Here is a 24535-nt window from a genome sequence, read left to right as displayed (position 1 = left end):
TGTTTAATGATGCGCCAAATGTTCTCTATAGGTGAAAGATCTGGACTGCAGGCCAATTCAGCACCCGGACTCTTCTACTACGAAGCTGTGCTGTTGTAATAGCTGCATTATGTGGTTTTGCATTGTCCTGCTGAAATACACAAGGTCTTCCCTGAAATAGACGTCATCTGGAGGGGAGCATATGTTGCTCTAAAACCTTTATATACCTTTCAGCATTCATAGTGCCTTCCAAAACATGCAAGCTGCCCATACCATATGCACTTATGCACCCCCATATGAGATGCTGGCTTTTGAACTGAACGCTAATAACACGCTGGAAGGTCTCCCTCTTCTTTAGCCCAGAGGACACGGCGTCCGTGATTTCCAACAAGAATGTCAAATTTGGACTCGTCTGGCCATAGAACACCTCCACTTTGAAACAGTCTATTTTAAATGACCCTTGGCCCACAGGACACGATGGTGGACCATGTTCACATATGGCTTCCTTTTTGCATTATAGCGCTTTAGTTGGCATCTGCAGATGGCACGGCAGATTGTGTTTACTGAAAGTAGTTTCTGGAAGTATTCCTGGGCCCATTTAGTAATATCAATGACAGAATCATGCCGATGAGTGATGCAGTGTCGTCTGAGGGACCGAAGACCACGGGCATCCAACAAAGGTCTTCGGCCTTGTCCCTTCCACACAGAGATTTCTCCAGTTTCTCTGAATCTTTTGATGATGTTATGCACTGTAGATGATGAGATTTGCAAAGCCTTTGCAATTTGACATCGAGGAGCGTTGTTTTTAAAGTATTCCACAATCTTTTTACACACTCTTTCACAGATTGGAGAGCCTCTGTCCATCTTTAATTCTGAGGGACTCTGTCTCTCTAAGACATCCCTTTAATAGCTAATCATGTTACAGACCTGATGTCAATTAACTTAATTAGTTGCTAGATGTTCTCCCAGCTGAACCTGTAGCAGGCATCAAATTTGAAATGAGCTCACTTAGTGGATAAAAGTGTAAAATTTCTGTTTAAACATTTGTTATATTCCATTTGTTCTATTGTGGATAAAATATTGGTTCATGTGATTTGAAAGACTTTTAGTTTTCATTTTATTCAAATTTTAAAAATGTCCCAACATTTCCGGAATTCGGGTTGTATACTACAAATACGTCTACATATTCATGTACTTAATAAAAATACCCAGCAATTGCACTTTTGGTATACTAAATTGGTATACCTAAAGTCTGCTAAATTGGAACAGCTAATTTTGTACTTAATGCACTTACGGTACAAGTAGTGCCGAGGTCCAACTAAAGATACACTGAAGTATATTTGATTGTGTTAAAGTGGAACTATTGCAAGTATACTTTAGGTACACTTTAAATATATTGCATTTAAAGACCGTTATTATTCAAAGATCATACAGTCCTCATCAAATATAGTGACATTAAAACACATTTTAGACTTTATATTAAGAATAGTGCGTTGTGCACTAGTACTAAAAAAAAGGTTTTATCAGTAAGTCTCGAGCGATATGTTAGTAAATATGTTCTGAACTATACTTATAATTTATAAATGTATAACTTATAAACAATAATTTATTTTAAATATATAACTTTTTTTTCTAGGTATATTATTTTTTGTTAGTAGCTTGTAGTCCAACTAAATACTTTTTAAAAGAGTACTTTAACTACTTAAAATTTTAAGTCACCATTCAAAGTAGCTTCTCCAGCACTGGTGTTTGCATTACCTGAATATCATTGTGTGGGTTCCAGTCAGAGTCATATATGATCACTGTGTCTGCGGTTGCCAGATTGATACCCAATCCTCCAGCACGTGTTGACAGCAGAAAACAGAACTGCTGAGCCCCGGGTGCTGCACACAGGGTGACAGACAGTCAGTATGAATGCGTTAGTATCCACTACCTTGCCGCTGTTGCCTCTGGCTTGCTTAGTTGGGGACACTTAATTTCCAGAGATATCGTCGACTTGATTGCACAAATAATATTAGAACTGAACTGAGCTGGATGATGACATTACTGAATTCAATGGTGAACTGCCTTTAACTGAAAATGGAGTGTTTACTATTGTCCTTTTGCATTACCGACACACTATTTTCCTATTTGATACTGTAAAGCTGCTTTGACACAATCTTCAGTGTTAAAAGCGCTATATAAATAAAGGTGACTTGACTTCACTTGACTTGACATCACTGCAGCTTCACTGCTGGCATCCTCACCGTTAAAGCGATCGATGGCCTCCTGTCGCAGCCCCCCTGTGATGCCCCCATCAATACGCTCGTATTTATACCCCTCAAACTCCAGGAAGTCCTCTAGCAGATCTAGCATCTTTGTCATCTGAGAGAGGGATCAACAGTGTAGGATAAGACACAAACATGAGGATAACAGAGATATCCAACAAAGGGAAAAATGGCAGCATTAAACACAATGTTAAGCAAACTCTGCTTGCCAGCTCATACTTAATTTCATCTATGCGAAATAAAACAACATGAGGGGACAGAAACACAGCTCACTCTTTAATGAAGTTTAAAGGACTTACACATACAACATGCCATAACATTAATATGTATGTTTATTTTCAAGCACTTGGGAAATGAAAGGGTGGCAAAATGTCCTCATCAATGTCCTCACTTTACCTGTGCCATTCATCAAATTAATGGATGCAGTGATTCCACAGGCAATTTAAAATGGGAGGGAAAATAGTCTAAGGACTAAACAATAAAGCGGAGATAAATATAGGCCCCGCCTTTGCATTTGTCAACTCCATTTAAAAGATGAATGAGCTCTGCTCTTATTTTCTATTCACAGTTTACCATCTAATTAATCTTCCACTGAAATAAAGGCAAGACCGCCACATATTTAAGTTTTTTTGTTGTTATTCACAGGGCATTCTAAGCTCTAAAAGAGAGAATAAGTACCATACACTATACCTGAGAGAAGATGAGAACCCTGTGCCCTTCATCTTTCAGTTTTTTAAGCATCTTCTGAAGCAAGGTGAGTTTTCCTGAGGATTTCACCAGGAGGTTGCCATCATAAGAACCATTGGGTAAGACTGGAGCTTCCTGTATACATAAAAATGAAAACATACAAAAGACTTGACAAATGTTAAAGGTGCCATAGAATGCATTGATACAATATTTTAAATTGTTCTCTGATATCTACATAGAGGCTATGTGGCTTAGGTAAGGGCAAAAAAATCTCCAGAAACGATTTTACATGTCCATTTACAACCCTAGGATTTCTCCCTAGAATGAAACGGTCTGTTATTGGCTTATTTGGCAGGGTAATGAATAATAATGAGCTCTGCTCTGATTGGCTGTTTCACAGTGCTGCTCAATGCTGAGCTCTGCTCTGATTGGCTGTTTCACAGTGCTGCTCAATGTTGAGCTCTGCTCTGATTGGCTATTTCACAGTGCGGATTTCAGTAGCTCACAGCAACAAGGAAACACAGGGAGGAAAATATATATTTCAATACTTTCTCTCGGAATTATATCGTCCGGTAATTATACTGTATATAAAATACGGACATTAGGGAGCTGCTATTAATATGCGGGGTATTGAAACTGCTTTTGTACGATCGGTCGATCACGTTATAGTTTCACTTTCGCTTTCAAGATTCGCGACCGCATGAACTCTGTTTATACTATGGAGCGACAGTACTTACCACACATTACAAGATCAGATGCTTGTCAGTGGTGCTCAGGATCTGTAAATCATTCTCCATCAACCTCATCTCTCCTTACTCTGTTTATGTGGTAAGTGAAATCTTATGTACTGCAGTGTAACAGGCTACCGCTAGCAAGGAGCTAACCATGTCCCTTTAGTGGCTCGAGTTATTTTAGAAGAACGCGTTATTTACTTTTTTTCCGTGAATACAGAATACAGACACCAACCCATCCCTGCACATCGCATCCCCTGCACAGCCTGGAACATAACATTTATTTCCATGGTCTGCCATTTTCGCTGTTGTCTGCGCTTGTTTATTTACAATACCTGCAGAACTTCTGATGATTCGGCTATGTAGGTTCGGCTGGCAGCTGGCCTCGTACAAGGGCGGGTTTATGCAAATGCTGGGGGCGTAGTGATCCAGACTGTTACATCACAGTTGGTGTTATGTTCTGATTCGCCTGTTTTTCAGTGGTCTTTTTTATTCACGATATTTACATAAGAAAGAGGAAACTATGGTGTTTGAGGCTCACGGTATGTCATTTCCATGTACAGAACTGTTATTATTTAACTATGCCGAGGTAAATACAATTTTCCATTCTATGGCACCTTTAATTAAATATTCAAGTTGTTTTATTGACTATATTATAGACAGTTCAAAATTTGGGGGTTTTAAAATTATTTTTATGATACTCACCAAGGCTGCATTTATTTGATCAAAAGCACAGGAGACAGTAATATTGTGAAATATTAATCATATAATTCTAAATTACAGTTTTCACATAATCCTTCAGAAATAATTCTAATATGCTTATCTGGTGCTTTTGTAAAATAGCTGTGATGCTTTATATTTTTGTGATTTTCTTTGATGAATAGAAGATCTAAATGAACAGAATTTATTTGAAATAGAAATCTTTTGTAACTGTCACTTTTCATCAGTATAATAAGCAAACTTTTGAATGGTAGTTTACTTCCAATTTTATGTTTTGTTACAAGACACCATCTGCAGCAACCGTTAAATCATCTCAGAAAACAAGAAGACCTCAGTGTCTATGATATTCTGGTTCCTAGATATGGCTCATGTCCCTCCAGTGTAAGTATGAGATTGTTTTATAATCCACCAAGTGAATTATATTAATGCAGGAAAGCACATCTCTTTAAGCCACTTCATTTGGGGTCTCAATCACATCTATAATTTTGAAAAACCCTTAACTTCAAGTATAAGCAACAGTAAAAGTGGTGCTTGCCTTAGCAAACATTATTAATAGTCAGCAGGCAATTTCTAAGAGTAAACAACTTCAAAACCACAGAACTTTTTGTCCTTGAACATGAGAATGTAAGATAAGGCCGGTATTATGCATCAAATTCACAGCAGACATAAGAAACAATACACTCAATAAAAAGTCTTTAAATAGATCTTATAAAACAGAAAATGTATTTCCATTACATGTGCTAACAATAAACCACTGCAGTGATATAAACTGTGGGCCTGCCCTCCACATTTTCTCCTCCCCTCCCCTCCTCACCACTGCAGCCACTGGAAACAGGTAGGGATGGTTACAGCATTTCTTCAAGTCCATCATGATGTTAAGAAGAGACACCTGGTTCCCTCCTCCCTTGGAATTCAATGCCTCAAAGTTACGTGTTAAAATGAACTTGTAGTATTTCCTGTGAAAGATAAAAAAAACATGAAATTATCTTGCATGGGAAACCATGAAATAGTGATAATAAATTGATGTTTATTCAGTAATTTAGCATTAGGAACAGAGAATTTAGGACTGACTTCTGCATTGGGCTGAGCTCTACTCGCACTATAAGCTCAGTTTTTGCCGGCATGTTCTTAAACACATCTGCCTTCAGTCTCCTGAGCATGTGTGGCCCCAGCAGGTCGTGTAGTTTCTTAATCTGGTCCTCTTTCGAGATGTCCGCAAACTCCTCCAGAAAGCCCTCCAGGTTACTGCGTACAACAACATTTTCATTTGGATATAAGAGGAGATAGAATTCACTTCCATCAAATCATATGAAAAACATGTTCCAATCTAAACCCTGCAATCGCTCTGCAGGGGATCATTATTTTACGAGCGGATCTACAGTATGAATCACCAGGTGAATCATGCAGTCTGCAATCTTACTTGAAGCGCTCCGGGGTGAGAAAGTTGAGCAGGTGAAAAAGCTCTTCGAGATTGTTCTGCAAAGGGGTTCCAGTCAGGAGCAGTTTATAGTAGATTTTGTAGCCGTTCAGAATTCTGAAAAACTGAGCATTGATTTATTGATTATTAAGTATAGATTTAATAAACTTATTTATTAAATCTATTAAGTAACCATGACATTTCTATTATATTAATAATAATATTACAATATAAAGTGGGGTCAAAAGTCTGAAACAATAAAAAATATCTGTTTTCATTTCACTAAAATGTTAAATTTTTCAATTTTCCTTACATTTCATTCAATTTCCCCAAATTCCTATATCTAAATTTCTTATGTTATTATTTTGAACAATGTACCTCAAAACAAACATAATATATATAAAAATTAGGGCTAGTAATTTAACGTGTCGATTAATTAATTATGGTGAAAAATAACGCGTTAAAAATTATTAATGCATTTAACGCACTTGCACCACCCCAGACCTATGTGGGTCATCTGACTTTTCATACAGTTGATTGATGACAAATATGAGGCAGGGCAAAAACTCACTGCATGATGGAGCCTAGAGAACGGAGTTAGAATGTTCCTAAAATTCAAGATATGGGGCAAAAATGCCCCTGTTTGAGTTTTTGTCTCATATTTATAGTTAAGCAATATCACACGAACAATAGGCTAAGTGCAATATCACACAAGTGCAAATGTGATAATGATCTTATCTAACAGTTCAGAAAGTAAGAAGTTAATATTGTTATTTTAGACACAGTGTTGTCTGTTTTGCTCAATTTTGCCAACGAAAATATAAAGCTAAACTGTTAGTCTCCGAGCAACACACAGCGGCATTTCATTTCTTAATGCACGTTTTGAACAAACTGATCACACACTGATCGGTCTGATGATGATGATCCGCTTCATGTCGAACAAGCCTAATGATTCAATGGACCATTCATAAAGAACCATTTACTTCACTCCTGAATGAATCAGCCATTTGAACGAATCAAATGAATGAATAAATGACTCGATGACTTAATCATTAAGACATTTACCACCACCTACTGACAATTTTAGTTTATTATTTAGAGTATCATTTAATTAAGGAAATAATTTCATATTTCCATAGTAATAATAAAATTAATTATTAAAGGTATAGTTCACCCACTCAAAAATGACAATTGAGTCATCATTTACTCACCCTCATGCTCCAAAAGAGTAATGTAATAAATTTAATAAATTAAAATGTAATAAATTTTATCAAACAAAATATTTCTTGCTGAAGCTACTTTTTGTAATGTCTGTTTGATGACTTACACAACAATCACTTTAAATTATCTTTAGGGAGTAATTATATATATATATATATATATATATATATATATATATATATATAAATATAAAACACTGTATATGTGACCCTGGACCACAAAACCAGTCTTAAGGATTAATTTTTTTAAATTTAGATTTTTCCATCATCTGAATACATAAATAAAGCTTTCCATTGATGTATGGTTTGTTAGGATAGGACAATATCTGGATGAGATACAACTATTATGAATCTGGATTCTGAGGGTGCAAAAAAATCTAAATATTGAGAAAATCACCTTTAAAGTTTTGATATATTTACAGTAGGAAATATACAAAATATATTCATGGAACATGATCTATAGATATATATATATAATTTTATATTATTATATAGATTTATTTTATTTTTTTAACACTTCATAATTGTTATTAACGGGCACCTAATATGCAAAATCCACTTTTACATGGTGTTTGGACATAAATGTGTGTTGGCAGTGTGTGAACACAACCACTCTACAATGATAAAAATCCACCCACTCCTCATTTTTTAATCCCCTTTAAACCAAATCAGTCTCACTAGGCTTGCCGTTTTGATTCTCAACGCAGTGTGACGTCACATTTTAGAGGGCCGGGTCACAGCGGCTGATTGACAGCCCTTCATTGCTATAGTTTCCGCCCTCAGCGGTTACACTGTCCTTCATTTCTCCGTGCTCGAGCAGCTGTAACGCCAACAATGTCTTGCTAGCAATCCTGGTGCTCTGTGTTTGGATGTAAGACTGAACATAAGAGTCTTCATTTTCTCCCAACATCTGAGCTGCTGAGGACACTGTAGGTTGCTTTCATTGTGCAAGGTAATACGCCTCAAAATCTACCTAAATATGTGTATCACTCCAGACTCCTTTGTGAATGTCATGTCCTTATAGTGCTTAGCGTTTTAAACGTATTTGTGTGCGTTCGTTAAGTATTTTTAACTGATCAGCTCTTGTGAGATTAGTTTGCGCCGTTCATAGTGCGAGATTCGTTCGGTAGCGCGGTTGCGCGTCTCGGTCAATTGGTCCGCGCCAATGACAGGTCAGCGCGGCACGAGCTCTGTAACATCGCGCTGTTTCATCCCACTTTCAATGCATTTGACTTCCCATATGTATGGCTGAGCACTGGTTCTCTCGCTTTCAATTATGTTGCTTCTACCAGCTGTTTATTGCTGTAGACGCGACGCCCTCTTCTGGAGACAGGGTGGGAATATGCAGCTCATTTGCATTTAAAGCCATACACTCTAAAACAGCTCTTTTTTTAGACACACCCCAAAAATAAAAATTTCCAGCTGTTATAATAAATGATCTGTGGGGTATTTTGGGCTGAAACTTCATAGACACATTCTGGGGACACCCAAGGTCAATATTACATCTTGTAAAACCTTGACACCCAAGGTCAATATTACATCTTGTAAAAGGGGGCATAATAGGTGCCCTTTAATATGATGATGTCATACATTTTTCCTTGAGTTCTGTACCTTTGACTGGTTATTCTTCAGTCGGTGGGCTTCATCCACAACCAAACAGGCCCAGGTAATGGAGCCAAGTATTGCCTGATCAATGGTGATCTGTTCATATGACGTCAGCAGGACATGAAACTTTATCGTTGCGTCCTTCTGTGATGAGAAACTCTAATCAGAAATAATGCACTTCTGAATGAAACCTTTCAAAAGTTAGGATGCTTTTAAATTGTTTGGACACTGAAATATGTAATCAGGTATCAGTTAAAGAATTACATAAATGAGCTTTGGTTTTGGTGAAAAATACTGTTTGAATGGGACACTGAATAAGGCATCAAAATGTCTATCAGGTTAGTCCACAGCACTCTCTCACCTTCATGCGGAAAACCTTGCGACCTGATTTGATGGTGCTGTCCTCGAAGGTAAATTCATTCTCACGTATGACAGCCCTGCTGTCTTTGTCCCCTGTGTAAGTCACAACATAGAAACCCGGAGCCCACATCTCAAACTCTCTCTCCCAGTTGATGATGGTGGAGAGTGGCGCACTGACCAGAAACGGCCCTTTGGAGTGACCCTGAAACAAGCAACTCAGTTACAGTCTGATCCCTCTCAAATGCATTTTAAAGAAAGTTCAATTGGTGCCCAGACCTCTTTGTAGAGTGAGTACAGGAACACTATCGTCTGCACAGTCTTGCCAAGCCCCATTTCATCAGCCAAGATTGTGTCGGTTCCTTGGGCCCAAGAGAATCGCAACCAGTTCAGGCCTTCCAGTTGGTATGGGTGCAAAGTTCCCCCTGTGTCATCAATGTACCACGGCTGCTGTTCAAACTTGATGGTAGGCTATGACCAATGACACATACATAGGAGAGAACGATAACTGAAAATATAGCTGAAAAAGTGTAAAATCATAAAGCAAACTAAATTCAGCCATATATTCATCAAGCAAAATAGCAATTGCACTCACATCCACAACTGGAGTGTCTGGTGGAGGTTCTCTCCTCTTTACTTCCTCTTTCAGTCTCTTTCCCTTTCTGAACAGCAGGGGGTGATGGCTTTCACCGAGCACCTGATCCCTGGTAAAATTAGAGTCAGTGAGTGTATGGCACTTTTCACACAATTTATGTCCCATTTCTTTATTAAAGGTGGGGTATGTCATTTTCCAAAAACGCTTTAGAAAACTGAGTCGGGGCAGAGTACCAAAACAAACTTCGAGAAATAGAAAGATAGAGATGGCGGATTAATAAACAAAAGAGGAAAACGTCTGAGGAACGATAAGGCAAGAAGTAGGACCCGTGTCAATATCGGATCAGCTTTCCAGCACTGGAGAGAACTCAAGGAGTGGAAGGCCTGTGATCGGACGGCGAGGTTGCTTTGGTTCTTCTCGATAGGTGAGTAACACCGTGTCTACACCGGACGCGGTGCGCCGCTGGACACGATAAAGTGACCGTTGAAAATCATTTGAAATTTGTGTCAGCACGTCATAAATAGAACGCGGCAGCAGTTTTCTATCGGGGATTTGTCGTACCCAACCGCGCAGCATCCAGTGTACACAGCATCACTGATTATAATGACTTCTATAGTATTTTGCCGCGCCGCTTGCGTCCGGTGTAGACATGGTCTAACATTGGTTTTGCTTTGTTTCACAGAACTAATCGTTGCCTGGGTTGCGTAGGCTACGCATGTGTGGGGCGGAGCTATCAAAATAGGGGCGAGACTAGTAGGGGCGTGTTTGTTTTGGTGATTTCATATATCAACATTGACTTCCAGAAATAGCTTATAATATTTTTTTTTCTACTTTGAGAACTATTAGGATGCTAGCATGAACCTAGGATGAAAAGTATAAATATATTTGCAATGTAATTTTAGGGAAAAAATGTTGTATCTAATTACTAGGGCTGTCAAAATTAACGCATTAATAACGCATTAACACAAAATTAATTTTAACGCCACAAATTTTTTTAACGAGTGATTAATGCAGTGCGCATTTTCTGTTTGACCCATGGCCTAGAACGTAGCTGGAGAAATGGAGATGCACAGTGTTGCCAACTTATATATATATTTTTTTTTCCCAAAAAAGCACCTAGAAATAAATCTAGTGGCTTCTTGGACAAACGTTTTTTTTTAGTTTCCGAGACTCGCCAGTACTGCCGCACGAGCGCAAGATCTTGCTTTCCCAGCGCACACATGCCTCTCTCTCTCTCTGCATCTGCTCTGTTCAGCGAGTGACTGAGAGGAGCAGCGCTTTCAATTAAAACAGATATTATGTTGCTTCTCTAAATTTACATGCAAATATAGCCGAAATCACAGCACAGCAATTTTCTTTATCTTATGTGTATCTGATTTCATCAGACGACGGCTCGATTACAAATCAGGATTTTTGTGCAGATTAATATCTTGGAAGGGAGAGCTGGCTATGAAGTCTTAATGGGTCGCGTTTCGGTCACTATTTCATATTCATTCCATTGTCTGACAACAGAAACAGTAAAAGATATCAATGAAAACTGTTTTATTGAGCATTTAGCTGAATCAAAATACAGTATGTGTATTACAAACAAATGTAATAATAAATAATAAATGTTTATTTTGCATGTTCAAAAGTGAGCTGCCCTGTTGTGCGAACATCTTAACAGGCTTGTGTAAGTAAATTTCTCAGTGCAAAGAAAGAGAAGAAATGGGAACCTGGTATTTCTATGTTGTTTTTTCATGTGTCTAATAGACATGAACAAGTTCTTTGAAAAACATCTATGACCTTTGAAAGATGTCTAGTATTCATGCTCTATGTTGACTATGGTTTCACTAATAATAAACACACATTTGCATAAAGCATCCATATTTGTCCATGCCCATGTTGATTTGAGTATTTAAAATTCGAAAAGTATTAATTTAAGATGCATTTAGAACAGATAAAAATGTGCGATTAAGTTGTGATTAATCACAATTAAATATTTGAATCCCTGCTTATTATAAATGCCGAAATTAATATTACAATACATATACAATATATACATATAAAATGTTGCTCATAATACTGTTCAATATATTAGAAAATGGTATGAAATACTACTTGGCCACTTTTTAGAGAATGAATTAACAATTTTAATTGTTGGTAAATAGGTTTATTAATTACTATTAACCAACATTTAGTCATAAACTAGCTACTAACTAGAGAGAGCTTAACTTAGGCTAAACATTAAACCTATTACCCATTCTGGAATTTCTTTGTTTTCTGATGATAAACATTTTACTGACCATTTAAAAAATGCATTTAGAAATGCTTCAGGCACTACGATATTCAATACCATCTTCATGGAAAGCTCTGAATGTGTATTTGTGCTCATTTAAAACAACTTGAAATTTAAGTGGCTTACCTATGGTCCCAGTAGGCTTGTTTAAAGCAGTCATAATCTGGGATGTCAAAGTCATCAGCCTCCCATGTGCACTGATCGTACGGCAAATCTCTCCACTTAATCAGGTAGTGTACATCTCCATCCTTATCAAAACTTAAATTTACACAACACAGTCTTAAAACATATAATTATATCATAATTTTCTGCATGAAAAGTATGTTGTCTGAAGTATAGCATTAGCACTAGACTGTGGTCCACCGTACCTGTGGTTGATGATCCGGTGAATTATCATCCACTCCAGCTTGATGCCGTAACGGTAGAATCGTTCCTCCATGGCTGCATACTGAGGGTCTTTGCTCCTCCTCTTCTCGCTGTTAAGTTCCTCCTCCCCAGAGCCATAGTCGTATGGTGGTGGTTCGTCCATGTCGTTCTTCCGCTGGTAGTTACGGTACATTACTGTGTGATATAGCTCCAACTGTATCAAGGGAAAGAAACAGAGATCAGAGATAAAAGCACAAGCCAAGAGAGCATGCATGATTTAATGATTTAACAAAGCTGGCTCTGTGGAGGTAATGTGGGAATCCCACCTGTAGTTCGCTGACCCAGGAGCAGTGCCAGTAGGACAGCCCAGCCCATTTCACAAACAGCTGCCTCTCTGGACGACCCTTCAGCGGTATTTTAGCCAAACCGTCCATCTTCTCTCCATCTCGCCCAAGAGGAAACTCAGGTGGTAGAGGAGGATCGCTCCACGCCCAGTGCAGAATCTTCTGGACCTTCCCTTTTAGCGGGGGACACTAGAAAAAATATGGATGCACAATATTCAAAACAATACATGCCTTTATTTGGGCTTTATTTATAAAACTGCACTAAATTGATCTAAATTCATTAAAGAAAATGTATATTCATCAAAGAATCCATATACATTTATCATGGTTCCCATAAAATCAGTAAGCAGCATAACTGTTTTCAACTTTGATAATAACAAGAAATGTTTCTTGAGCACTAAATCAGCATATTAGAATGATTTCTGAAGGATCACGTGACTCTGAAGACTAGAGCTGTTGAAAGTTCAGCTTTGCCATCAATGGAATTAATTAAATTTTAAAATATAACTTTTAAATTCTAATAATATTTCACAATATGACTGCATTTTTTGGTTAAATAATAGAGCCTTAATGAGAATTAAAAATGTATTTTAAAAGTTTAGTATTATTTTCAGCTATTTTAAAAACTTCAGAATGATTTGAACCGAACCGACCTATGCAGACGTTTCTCACCATGCATCGTGGACACAGCCATTCTCCATTGGGAATTTCAGGAAGTGGTGGGTTGAGACAGTGGATGTGGTAGGAGGAAGGGCAGGTGTCACAGCACAGCAGCTCTCCTCCGTCCTTACACACTCTGCAGAACTCCATGTGGTCATCTTCCTCCTCACCAGCAACCTCGTCTTCCTCCTCCTCGTCATCTTTGGCCTCCCACTGAATGCCTTCTTTTTCCTGAGAGATGAGGCAGTAAACTGTCAGTCTGAATAGCACAGGTTCTGTGGTCTTGAATATACTATAGTGTGTTATATGCTTGTGGTGAAGCAAGGAGGGATTTCCTCACGCAGTGGGGGCAGCTCCATTTGCCCTCGGGGGCTTTCTCCAGTTCTGGATCCAGACACACCAGGTGATATGCTCTGGGACAGGTGTCACATAGAATGATCTCTCCTCCCTGCTGACAAACCTCACAGTAATCTTGATGGTCTGTCTCGTAGCCGTCTCCATCCTCTCCTACATTAACAATGGAGTTTAAAGAGAAACCTAAATGGTTTATTGAACAGAAGTACTGTGGAATTTCAATACAAAACACTTTACAATTTTAACAACAATATTTCAATAGAGAAACGCTTTGATTCTGTCATCTAAACTTACACTACTGTTCAAAAAATTCAGTATGTTTAAAAGTGGTTTTATTTAGCAAGGACACATTAAATTTATTCTGTTCTTTTGAACTTTCTGTTCATCAAAGAATCCTTGAAAGAATGTACCATGGTTGACACAAAAATATTAAGCAGCACTGTTGTTTTCAACTGTGATAGCTAATCAGCATATTAGAATGGTTTCTGAAGGAACATGTGACACTGAAGACTGAAGAATGGCTATAATAAAATATAATTAAAATATTAATAAAAACTATAATAATTCAAAATATTAAAATAACACTGTTGTGAAAGGTAGTGCAATAATATAATAATAATAATAGTAAATTCACTTTTTCTTTTTTTTCGTCCTCGGCGGGCTGACTTCTTTTTGGGTGCCGCTGAAGTGTCTGAGCGTACAGAGGCACTGTGAATGCTGATGTCATCAAAGTCTGAAAAGTCATCCAGGAAATCCTCCTCACTCTGAGTAATAAGACAGTTTATGCAAAAGGCACAATAAGTCTTCATCAAAAATGAAAAGGTCATAACTTGGAAAACAACTTCAATAAGAACCCAATAAAACTGGGTGGAACAAGAACAATGGGGAAGTATATCTATACAAATGATCCATGAATTGTTCTGGGAAGTGGAAAAGCTAAAAAAATTATTTGATTCTCTCTCAATTGAAAAGCTATGGGGCATCTTTCCATGTGATACACATTAAGCCCTAGAAAGATTTCAGTAAAAGCATGTTCTCACCGAAGAGCCTTTTTTCCTTTTTCCACCCTGGCCTGCTTTTGATTTGGACTTCTTCGGTTTCCCTTTCTTTTTTGTTTCTTTCACTGACTTACTTTTTTTTCTAGCACCAGGCCCTGCAATGCAGTCCAGATGAGATAAACAAAACAGAAACTTTTTTTTTTTTGGGAGATCTGAGAACAATACTCCTTTCTTCAGACATACATAAAACACATTCTACATTTGCAAACCTGTATTTTTGTGAAGAAGCTAAACTCACATATGCCCACTTAAAGCTAAATTATAAAATATTTTGATGTTAAAATATTTCCTATAATATTCAGCATCAACTAGGATGACATTTTTAAACTTTTAAGTATGAAAGTTACACTAAAGCAATTGTGAGAGTGAAAAACCAAACACATTTGAATAAAGAACTGCCAGCAGCCAATCATTAATCATGTTACATGCAGTATGTAAACAATGTAAAAACCTTCACTAACTGCTTTGGAAATCTATATAAAATCAACAAAAAGAAGATGACGTTACCCTTTCCCTCTTTGGTTTTGGCTTTTTTGATTGGGCCAGATGGTGAGATCTGTTGTATATTTCTAATACAGATGGGCGGAGCCACATTGACAGTTTCCACAGCAGCAGCTACGGCAGCCGCTACAGCAGTTGCAGAGGTGCCTTTGAAAGGGTTGTTCGCACTGAACTCTCTCCACTTTGCTCCAAGCACCGTCATCATTTTTGACATGGGGATCTTGGGGTTCTTCTTAGCAATGAGGGGCCTAACCACAGAAAAAAAGATTTGTGACCAATTTTAAAGCAATAAGGTACGAGAGGCCATGCATTGTGGTCATTTTGCCTCAAGTACTGATTGATCTCAGGCATGAATCAGAAATCGGAAGCATATACTAAAAGAGTCTCTATCAAATAAAATAGTATGCTGGTTACATTGTGTGGGTCTGACAGTACATCTTGTTTCAATGCCTGTTATTAGAAAACCTGTCATCATAATGATATTACTTCATACAGGCATTAGCATTTGCCAGAAGGAACGTTTTAAAATAGAACAAGACATCTTGACAGCAGGGCAATAGAATGTCCATGTAGAAGGAAAACTGAAATCCTACCTAAGAAACTGGCTGAAGGCTTTGTAGTTGGTGATGGTTTTATAGTCGTCCTCTGAGAAGGCATACTGCACATCTTCAAGACCCCACTCTTGCATCAGCTGACAGGATGACTTTGGCTCCTGGTGTCACATGAGAAATTGTTATTCATTTACAGTCTAATAGAGTATATAATAGAGGCTAATAGAGCATAATAGAGCATTTCTAAGTGAGAACCTTCAAGTTTCCATCATCGTCATCATCGTCGTCCTCATCATCATCTTTCTTTCGCTGTTTTGTTTTCCTCTCCTTCTTCTCTTTGGGCTTTTTCTTTTTCTTCTTCAGGGTGCTGTAGGTACTGCTCTCACTTCCTGACCTGTGACCATGATCCTCTCTGTCTGAGATGTCATTTAGCCCACTTGGAATCCCCTGGGAGCACAGACAGAGACATTATAGGAAAAGAAGATGGAGCACTCATGTAAAAAAAAAAAAAAAAAAGGAGAATTATGGGAGCCTTTCAGTAAAGAGCTAATCTCCTTTTTGGTGGAATCTGCACATACACCTTAGCTGGTCTCAAATGAAAACTACCTTTCAGTTTTTTGCATGATTTTAGCATGAAGCATAATTAATGGTACCATTAATGTCAGATTTTATTGCTGATTTGATGTTATTGAAACTTGAGCGTAACAAACAAATTTCCCCATTCATAGTAGCAAGTGTACATTTATTACCATAATGGTAACCTAAACGGCTCAGGTTACTCAACGTAGCCTTGGTTCCCTGAAAGGAGGGAACGAGACATTGCGGAATCGCTAGGGGAAATCCCTTTCTCTGAACTTTCCTAAAACCTCAACGTTTCAAACTATTGCGTCGCAATAGCCAATGGCGTTCGAGCGCTGCAATAATGGCTACTATAAAGGTGGCGCCGAGTGCCATATTTCCTCAGAACTGAGTGACAGCTACTCATGACCCTGAGGATATTTTTTTATGCAATGTATCATTCCCTCCTTTCAGGGAACCAAGGTTACGTTGAGTAACCCGAGCCGTTTAGGTTACCATTATGGTAATAAATGTACACTTGCTACTATGAATGGGGAAATTTGTTTGGATAGTTCACCCAAACATAAAAATTCTATCATTAATTACTCAACCTCATATCATTCCAACCCAGTAAGACCGTGATTTATCTTCGGAACGTTTCTGGGTCTGGGAACATTTCAGTTACATTGTTGTCTATGCAGGGTCAGAAAGCTCTTGATTTCATCAAAAATATCTTAATTTGTTTTCCGAGACTTATACACCCTCATTCCTAACAATATGATACCCAATCACAATAGTACAGCGGCCATGCTGAGATCGCCAAACACTTTGTGACTCCAATAAACACACTATAAACATTGCTTTTCAATGGGCACCACCTGTGCGCGTTACAAGTTAGGAGTGCCCTTGAAGTGGCCATTGATAATGCCCTCGAAACACTGGGCCGTTTTATAGCTTCATAACAGCTGGAACAGGGCAGCCTGTGCTTTGAATGTGTAACACACCACTCCCAGATTTGGGCACTTGTCACATTAGAAAAAAAACTAATTTGAAACTAATTTTACTGCCGACCGGTCTTCGATATGGCGCTCCTCTCGCATTGGGAACAGGTGACATTACCGCCACGAGTTTAGTACCATAGCTGGCTCAGGCTCAATGGCAGAGGCTGGGGTAGATAACCATTGTTAATTTGCGCTGTGCATAGAAGAAGAGAGCCGAAAAAGTGGTGCATTTTGGGTTTATATGAGGCAGGCCACTTTCTAAGACAGGGGGCTACCTATACTGTGCCGCTGTCTCCACTCTGTTCATGGCTGGCCGCTGCTCTGAAGTAAGGGACTGTTGGTATCGTGTGAATGAGCAATCGAGTGACTAGAACTTCTCCGTGCACTGCACACAGCAGGCTGCTGCTTCGAGGCAGGGGGATGCCTGTGTCGTGTGAATGAGGGACTGTGAACCTCTGTAAATCTCCTCTCATAAGCAGCACTGTCCGTGCCGAGGCCAATTTCCTGCCAACTTCAGATCCCGACTTGGGGTGAGGAGAGGCTTGATACTTGAGTACCGAGGGTAGGCAAACTTGCGTAGTACTGCATCTGCGTGGGGCAGCCCAGATAGAGAGGCAGCAGATATTCATCACGAAGAGTAGACATGAGAAGTTTGGGTCAACAAGGGGATGCGGGAATTGGCCCATCGCAGGCTTCCGCCTCCATGGCTTGGCAGTGGAGGGGAAAAGAAGTGCAGACAGCTTTTCCACCATAATATAAAAGATGTCATACTCACTGGAACACTCCAGGGAAAGGCAATCCAGGCACTGTCCACTGGAGCATTCCTTCAACAGCGAGAGATAGGAAGCTTTATAGCTACATGAAGGAGGAAGATTCTGAAGTAATATCGCGCGCCGCCTTTATAGAGTCAGATGGGTGTTTGAACACCTTGGATATGCAACGCAATAGCCTTCAAGAAAGTTTGGAGAAAGGGATTTCCCCATAGAGATTACGCACTGTTGAAAGACCGTCTTGAAAGGGAATTGATGTTTCATAATGATCCATAAATATTTTTGTACTTCTCAAAACAACAAAAAAGATCTATTGTGTTTTGTGCCATTGCTTTAGCAAAGCACCTTTCAATCAAGCTAAAACCAAAATTGCGATATAACTTAGTGCGCTTAGCAAACCACAAAAGGCATTGTGTTTCAGAACGAAGAGCAGCACTGTGTTCATTTACACGTGTGTGCTGTTAAACATGCATTTGGGAATGCAACATGTGCCACTTATGCTTTATTTTCACATTTGCATAATCAACATTTTTGTGGACAGATGATCACAGCAATTCACTGGATTTTTCACTGGAAGGTTTCCTTTGCAGTTTTCCACCAAAATAAAATCTCAGCTCTTGCAAGTGCAAAAATTAAGACTTAAGTATTGTAATTTTACCATTGTTATGAATACAGTTGTATTACAATATATAATTAATAATAATAATAATTATAATAATATTTTAGAAACATTTTGTATATTTTATCAGAAATATTTTACTATTGTAATAAAACTGGGGGCATATTACATCTTAATTTTTTAATTCTATTTTATCTGTTATGTAAACATGGTGATTTCAGTAAGGTCCTCATTTATGACAAAATAATTATTACAGAACAGCATTTCCTAAGTGAATTATCTTATCTTAACTACAGATAGGAAAATGGTATTACAGAAGCATCCTAACTCAACAAATAAATCTTAAAAACTGTCTAGGATAACCCCACTGGTGTCCTAACTTCAAACTTTTGGAATCCAATTGCAAAAAAAAACAAAAAACACATGACATTAGCCCTTTTAATGAATGCCATTACATTTATTAATTATATATGCCAAAGAGAAGTGACATTTGATGGTGGAGAGACTTTTGGATAATGTGTTGTGCTCTGATGATAAAATACTGGTAAATAATTACAGACCTCCGCGACACATGATTTTTCATTTAGTTGTGCCAAGATTTCATTTAGTTGTGCCTCACAGGACTGAAGTGCTACATATAGACAGACATATAATCCTATAAATAAAGAAATATATACATATAGTCTATATACAGTATATATAGTTGACCAATTGCGACCAATGTTACAGAGACCAATGCACCGTCACGAGCATTATTATCATTCTGCAAGTTAAAAGTACACAGTTGTTTCTCCATTTTGGTTTTATGTTTACCTCAACAGCTCGTTGCGCATAGTTGGTTGTTTGGTAACAGACCTGACAATTAATTATCGAACTCGATGGAGCGGTTTAAGATTTCTTAACTAAACATAAGATAATATTTTGTAAATTAAGAATCCTAAATCAAGTTAAGATTTGCTTATGTAATACAAATTTGTGAAAAATCCTTAATTAAATGATCATATTTTAAGACTTAAGATAGGAAGTTTCTGTAATATACCCCCCCTGTACTTTAAAATAAAAAAGATGATTTAAATATTATGCTTACTGTAATATTTAACACCAACAATAATAATATAATGATGTAATTAATACTATAATTTACCCAATCATAAAAAAAGCCTGGAAGTGTTGCCAAGATCGTCACCAAGTAAACTGGCTTGTCCTCAAGAGACTTTTGTGCTGACTTATCAAAAATAGTGCTATAAACTTTATAGTGGATCATTTCAGTTTTTAGGAGCAAAAATATAACTGTACTTGTAAGAGGCATGAAACAGAGTTCCTTCTAATTGGGTAAGACCTCACATCCACAGACATTAAATAAAAACAGGCTTTTACTATGGCCTAACTATTGATTAATGTAAAATCAACCCCACATTTTCAATAAAGGAAAAACTAGATCATTATAACACTATTATTAGTAACATCTGGAGGCAGGGAAACCAAACAAAATGATCTAGGGAACACACATGTTTCAGTGGGTGAATTACTCTCTGTTTGTGTATGATTGGAGAATGCCTGTTGCTGTGTTGCAGCTGTGCACTGGCTGGCAGACGTCTCTCCGGCGCAGGGTAGGCCAGCACTGCCGCAGAGCGCACAAGCTCCACCGGCAGCAGTTCTGAGTTGCCATGGAAACCAAACTGTGCAGTGTTGGAGGTGGGGGGTTGGTGTAGGGGGAGCTCTCTTTACTGCAGCAGCCAATGGAACAGCGCCATCCAATCAGACGCGTTTGCATAACGAGCTTGTTATGGAGAGTCAATGGTTGCAGTGCCTGTGTTATAGGGCCCGTCTAGACAAATCTCAATCACGTACATGGGGGAGGGAGAAAGTGAGAGAGGAAGGAATAGGGAGTGAAAAACGAGGGGTGCTCATGCAAGAAGCAATGAGTAGAACCACTAAAGAGCTTCGCAGCTGGAGCTGAAAGGTCTCCCAAAATCTAAACCACAATTTTCTGACATTGATCCCATGTAAATAATGTGCCACAAAGACGTTTTCAGGCTGACACCATCCTACAGTTGTTCCCTATTTAAAAAATGCAGTATTTAAAGGGAGTGTTTGGCTAAAAATTAACATTCTGTCATTTACTCACCTTCAAGATGTTACAAACCTGTTTGAGTTTCTTCTGTGGAACACAGATTATCCTTTCCAGGCATAATATATGGGTTCTTCTAAGATATTGGTTATTTTGTATTGTGACCATTCACAATATATTTTAATGTTAAATCTCACTTGATGCTACTTAGTTTTGTGACCTGCAGCGGATTATTACAATATCAGGCTTTTCCACACACATAGTTATTGTATTGCTTTACAAGTTGAAAAATAGCAAATGAGTTAAATGAACAAAATACAACTTGTTTATTAATTAGTCTGTCTTAATTGTATTTTCTAGTAAAAATATATAAACATATTTAAAACAATAAATATATTCTGAAGAATAATCACAGTATATCTGCAATACATTTCAATTTATAAATGCTTTAGAAGTATGTTTTATTATTAGTGTTAATTCATGTTAACTAACATTAACTAAAATAACTTATTTCAAAAATTTCCAAAATCTTCTTTAAACATAAAACTAACTACATTTATTTAGGTTTATGCTTCTACTATTAATGTCTTAATATCTTCTGACTGACATTTCAATATTTTGTCTAGAAAACAACACAAAACTTTACAAAATTGTCAGACTTTTTATTTTGCAGTGCTTGTTACATGTATGCTACTTTTTTGTCCTTGTTATAGTTTGACAGCCCCAGTAACTATTAACTTTTTTAGAATGTATGGAGAAAAAAGCAGCGTCAACTCACTACCGCAGAAGAAAGTCAGTCATTCGTGCTTAGAACCACATGTAAGAAAATGAGGAAAGAATGTGCATTTTTGGGTGAACTATGCCTTTATTTGCTGTATTTTCTGTGGGAAAGAACTGCAAAACAGTGTCAGGCATCTTTTTTCCCCAAAACATCTTCATCTTCAACAAACCAGACCAGAAAAAACGCTCATCTGTACTACTGAAATGTCACTTATCATTGTTTACATCTGACAAAGCACCAATTCTCACTCTGCCGTTACAATCCCTAGACTCTCCACAGTCTATCAGGCTCCGGCACAGGTGGCCGGCTTTGGCGAGCTGAGCTGTTAGACTTGCGGGCAGCAGAAGGTCAGGCGGCAGTTTTGACCCGCATTGATTTGAGCCCGTGTCTGACACAGCACTGCAGGGAAAGCATGACTGACACCAAGCAGGGCTCTTAGCTGCTGAGGGGAGACCTCTCTGCCCTCTCCACGGCACATTTACCACCGCTGAGAAGGAGGGAGGGTTGAGAGAAAGACTGAATCTGTGCAAGGAGGCAGATAAAGTGAGAGTGGGCTAGGGAGGAGAAAGAGAGGAATCCCTCTCATTATCTCAATGGTAAATATAGTCAGCTGGGGGGACTGTGACCGACTGACCTGTCAAACATTTTATCTCTCGCCAAGGCGCAGAGAGAGGGAGCTGACTGGAAAAAGGCTGATCGGTAAAAAAAAAAAATACAACAAAATACCCCTAGGTGAGGCAAGCTGTTTCATACTGATCATTCAACTCATATTTATGCCACAGCCTTGCAGACAAAAGCACACCTGACCTTTTTTTTAATGTTTTTTTTATGAGTACTGTGATGTAATGTAGACTGAAGTCAGATCAGGGCACTACTTTTTGTGTGGATGGTCTAATATCAGCCTAACTTTTCTGGGAGGGAGTTTACGTGTTTGGAACAACATAAGAGTAACAATAACTCAATTTTCATTTTTACATTAATTATCAGTTGAGTGTGTGTTGAACCCCATTCATACAAAAGATAAAAACAAAACAAACAAAAAAACATTGGAAGATTCAGTAATGAGAAGTTGAGCGAGCAAGTAGTATCTGACTGAACTTTAGAACATACTGAACTATTTGAACTTGACCTGCCCAGGTTTTCACATCAGAAATCTGGTGACACAGTTACAGTAACGGATCACGACTGATCAATACAACAAAGATTCCATAAATGCAAGAAATGCACATTTACCCTAACAAATCTATGCCACATGAAAATAACTGTAATTATTATGATGATGTGATGACAACATCTATTTCATCCATGCTTCAATCAATTAGATAGCAATTAAAAGGCTTCTTACCTCCTTCTTCTTCTTTTTCTTAACTTTGGGCTCCTTTCCCTCCATTATCTTGCTGGGTTTCTTCTTCTTATGCTGTTTAACCGAATCATCCTCAGAGAAGAACCTCTCTAAAGGTGACAGGGGAACACTCCTCCGACGGTCACCTTCCTCATCCTCATCTGAGAAATAACACAAGAGGTTCACACTTATGATCTATCTATCTATCTACAGTTAGGTCCATATATATTTGGACACTGACACAATTTTCATAATTTTGGATCTGTATGGCAGCAGAATATAATTTAAATAAAACAATCAAGATGAAATTGTAGAGCAGACATTAAGCGTTAATTCAAGGGGTTGAACAAATAACATAAAATGCTTAGGAATTACAATATTTTTATACACAGTCCCTCCATTATCAGGAGCTCAAATGTAATTGGACAAATAAATATAATCATAAATATATTTTGTTGAGAATCCTTTGCAGGCAATGACCGCCTTAAGTCTGGAACTCATGGACATCACCAAAGACTGGGTTTCCTCCTTTGTGATGCTTTGCCATGCCTTTACTGCAGCTGACTTCTGTTATTGTCTGTTTGTGGGTCTTTCTGCTTTTAGTTTTGTCTTCAGCAAGTGAAATGCATGCTCAATCGGTTTGAAATCAGGAGATTGACTTGGCCATTGCAGAATATTCCATTTTGACCTTCAATAACTCCTGGGTTGCTTTTGCAGTATATTTTGGGTCATTTCCACTTGTACTATGAAGCGCCGTCCAATCAACTTTGCTGCATTTGACTGAATTTGGGCAGAGAATATTTTGCTATCAGGGATCACTTTAACCAAAAATTTTCTGTCATTTATGTAATTTTTTTAGCAGTGAAGGAAAAATCTGAAGGCTGTCCGTCACTTTGACAGATTACACTGAGGGTGATCTATTTTAATTTATAACTGTAATTCCCACCCCTGTCCAGTTGTTGGCGAGTGCGCTCCAGTGTACCAGCAGAGCATGGGATCATCAGCTCCAGAACAAAAATAAAACTGTCATGAGTCTTTTGCTACGCGTTTGATTACGCACAGGCGAGTATCCACTAGTAAAGCGAAAGAGATGATCAGTTCAGAGCGCTGTCGCTTCGCTTGATCTGAGGTGTCTGCGGTGATCTATCATGCCATATTAAAGCGCGCCAAAATGGTATTTATTGCTTGAATTTCCTAATATAATGGACAGAAATTTAAATCTGAGACTTTGTTTCATATCAAAAATAACAATGCACAAAGCTTAGCCTATTGCAAATTATTAGATGGCAGTCACACTATATGTACGGTTAATCAGGTTGATTTTAATTTCAGCTGTCCAAAGAATGCTTTTCTAGAAGCAGTCAAGCTTTTTTTTTTTTTACAAAATCTAATCTGGCCTTGTTTGCACCTTGTGGTGAACCCTCTGTATTTGCTCTTGTGAAGTCTTCTCTTGATTGTACACTTGATTTGACTACTATACCTAATGAAGAGTGTTCTTCTCTTGGCTGGATGTTGTGAAAGGGCTTTTCTTTACCATAGAGAGGATCCTCCAATCATCCACCAGGCATTTTTATGTTGCCAGAGCACTCTTCTTTTTTTTCTCAGAATGTACCAAACTGTTGATTAGGCCACTCTGAATGTTTCTGCTATTTCTCTAATGGATTCGTTTTGTTTTTTAAGCCTAACAATTGTCTGTTTCACTT

At 38.1% G+C, this 24535-nt stretch overlaps 1 protein-coding gene across 1 annotated transcript in view; it reads right to left on the bottom strand.

The window, feature by feature from the left end:
* The window catches only part of LOC306854840 (chromodomain-helicase-DNA-binding protein 5-like), a gene marked incomplete at its 3' end in the record, with an annotated part of 51718 nt that overhangs the window by 18186 nt on the left and 8997 nt on the right, over positions 1 to 24535 (bottom strand). The window contains 21 exon segments of the mRNA XM_079393088.1: positions 1738 to 1862; positions 2226 to 2343; positions 2937 to 3068; positions 5199 to 5340; positions 5456 to 5629; positions 5805 to 5926; positions 8633 to 8770; positions 8988 to 9188; positions 9263 to 9454; positions 9579 to 9687; positions 11983 to 12114; positions 12225 to 12436; positions 12549 to 12755; positions 13239 to 13457; positions 13567 to 13733; positions 14215 to 14344; positions 14621 to 14733; positions 15146 to 15387; positions 15733 to 15851; positions 15946 to 16137; positions 22836 to 22993. Of these exon segments, the coding sequence (XP_079249214.1) occupies positions 1738 to 1862; positions 2226 to 2343; positions 2937 to 3068; positions 5199 to 5340; positions 5456 to 5629; positions 5805 to 5926; positions 8633 to 8770; positions 8988 to 9188; positions 9263 to 9454; positions 9579 to 9687; positions 11983 to 12114; positions 12225 to 12436; positions 12549 to 12755; positions 13239 to 13457; positions 13567 to 13733; positions 14215 to 14344; positions 14621 to 14733; positions 15146 to 15387; positions 15733 to 15851; positions 15946 to 16137; positions 22836 to 22993 (3344 nt within the window).

Source organism: Barbus barbus, assembly GCF_936440315.1.
Source record: "Barbus barbus genome assembly, chromosome: 35".
NCBI classification, from domain to species: Eukaryota; Metazoa; Chordata; class Actinopteri; order Cypriniformes; family Cyprinidae; genus Barbus; species Barbus barbus.
Note: the sequence above shows the minus strand (reverse complement) of the source record. Positions and strands in the feature narration are given on the sequence as shown.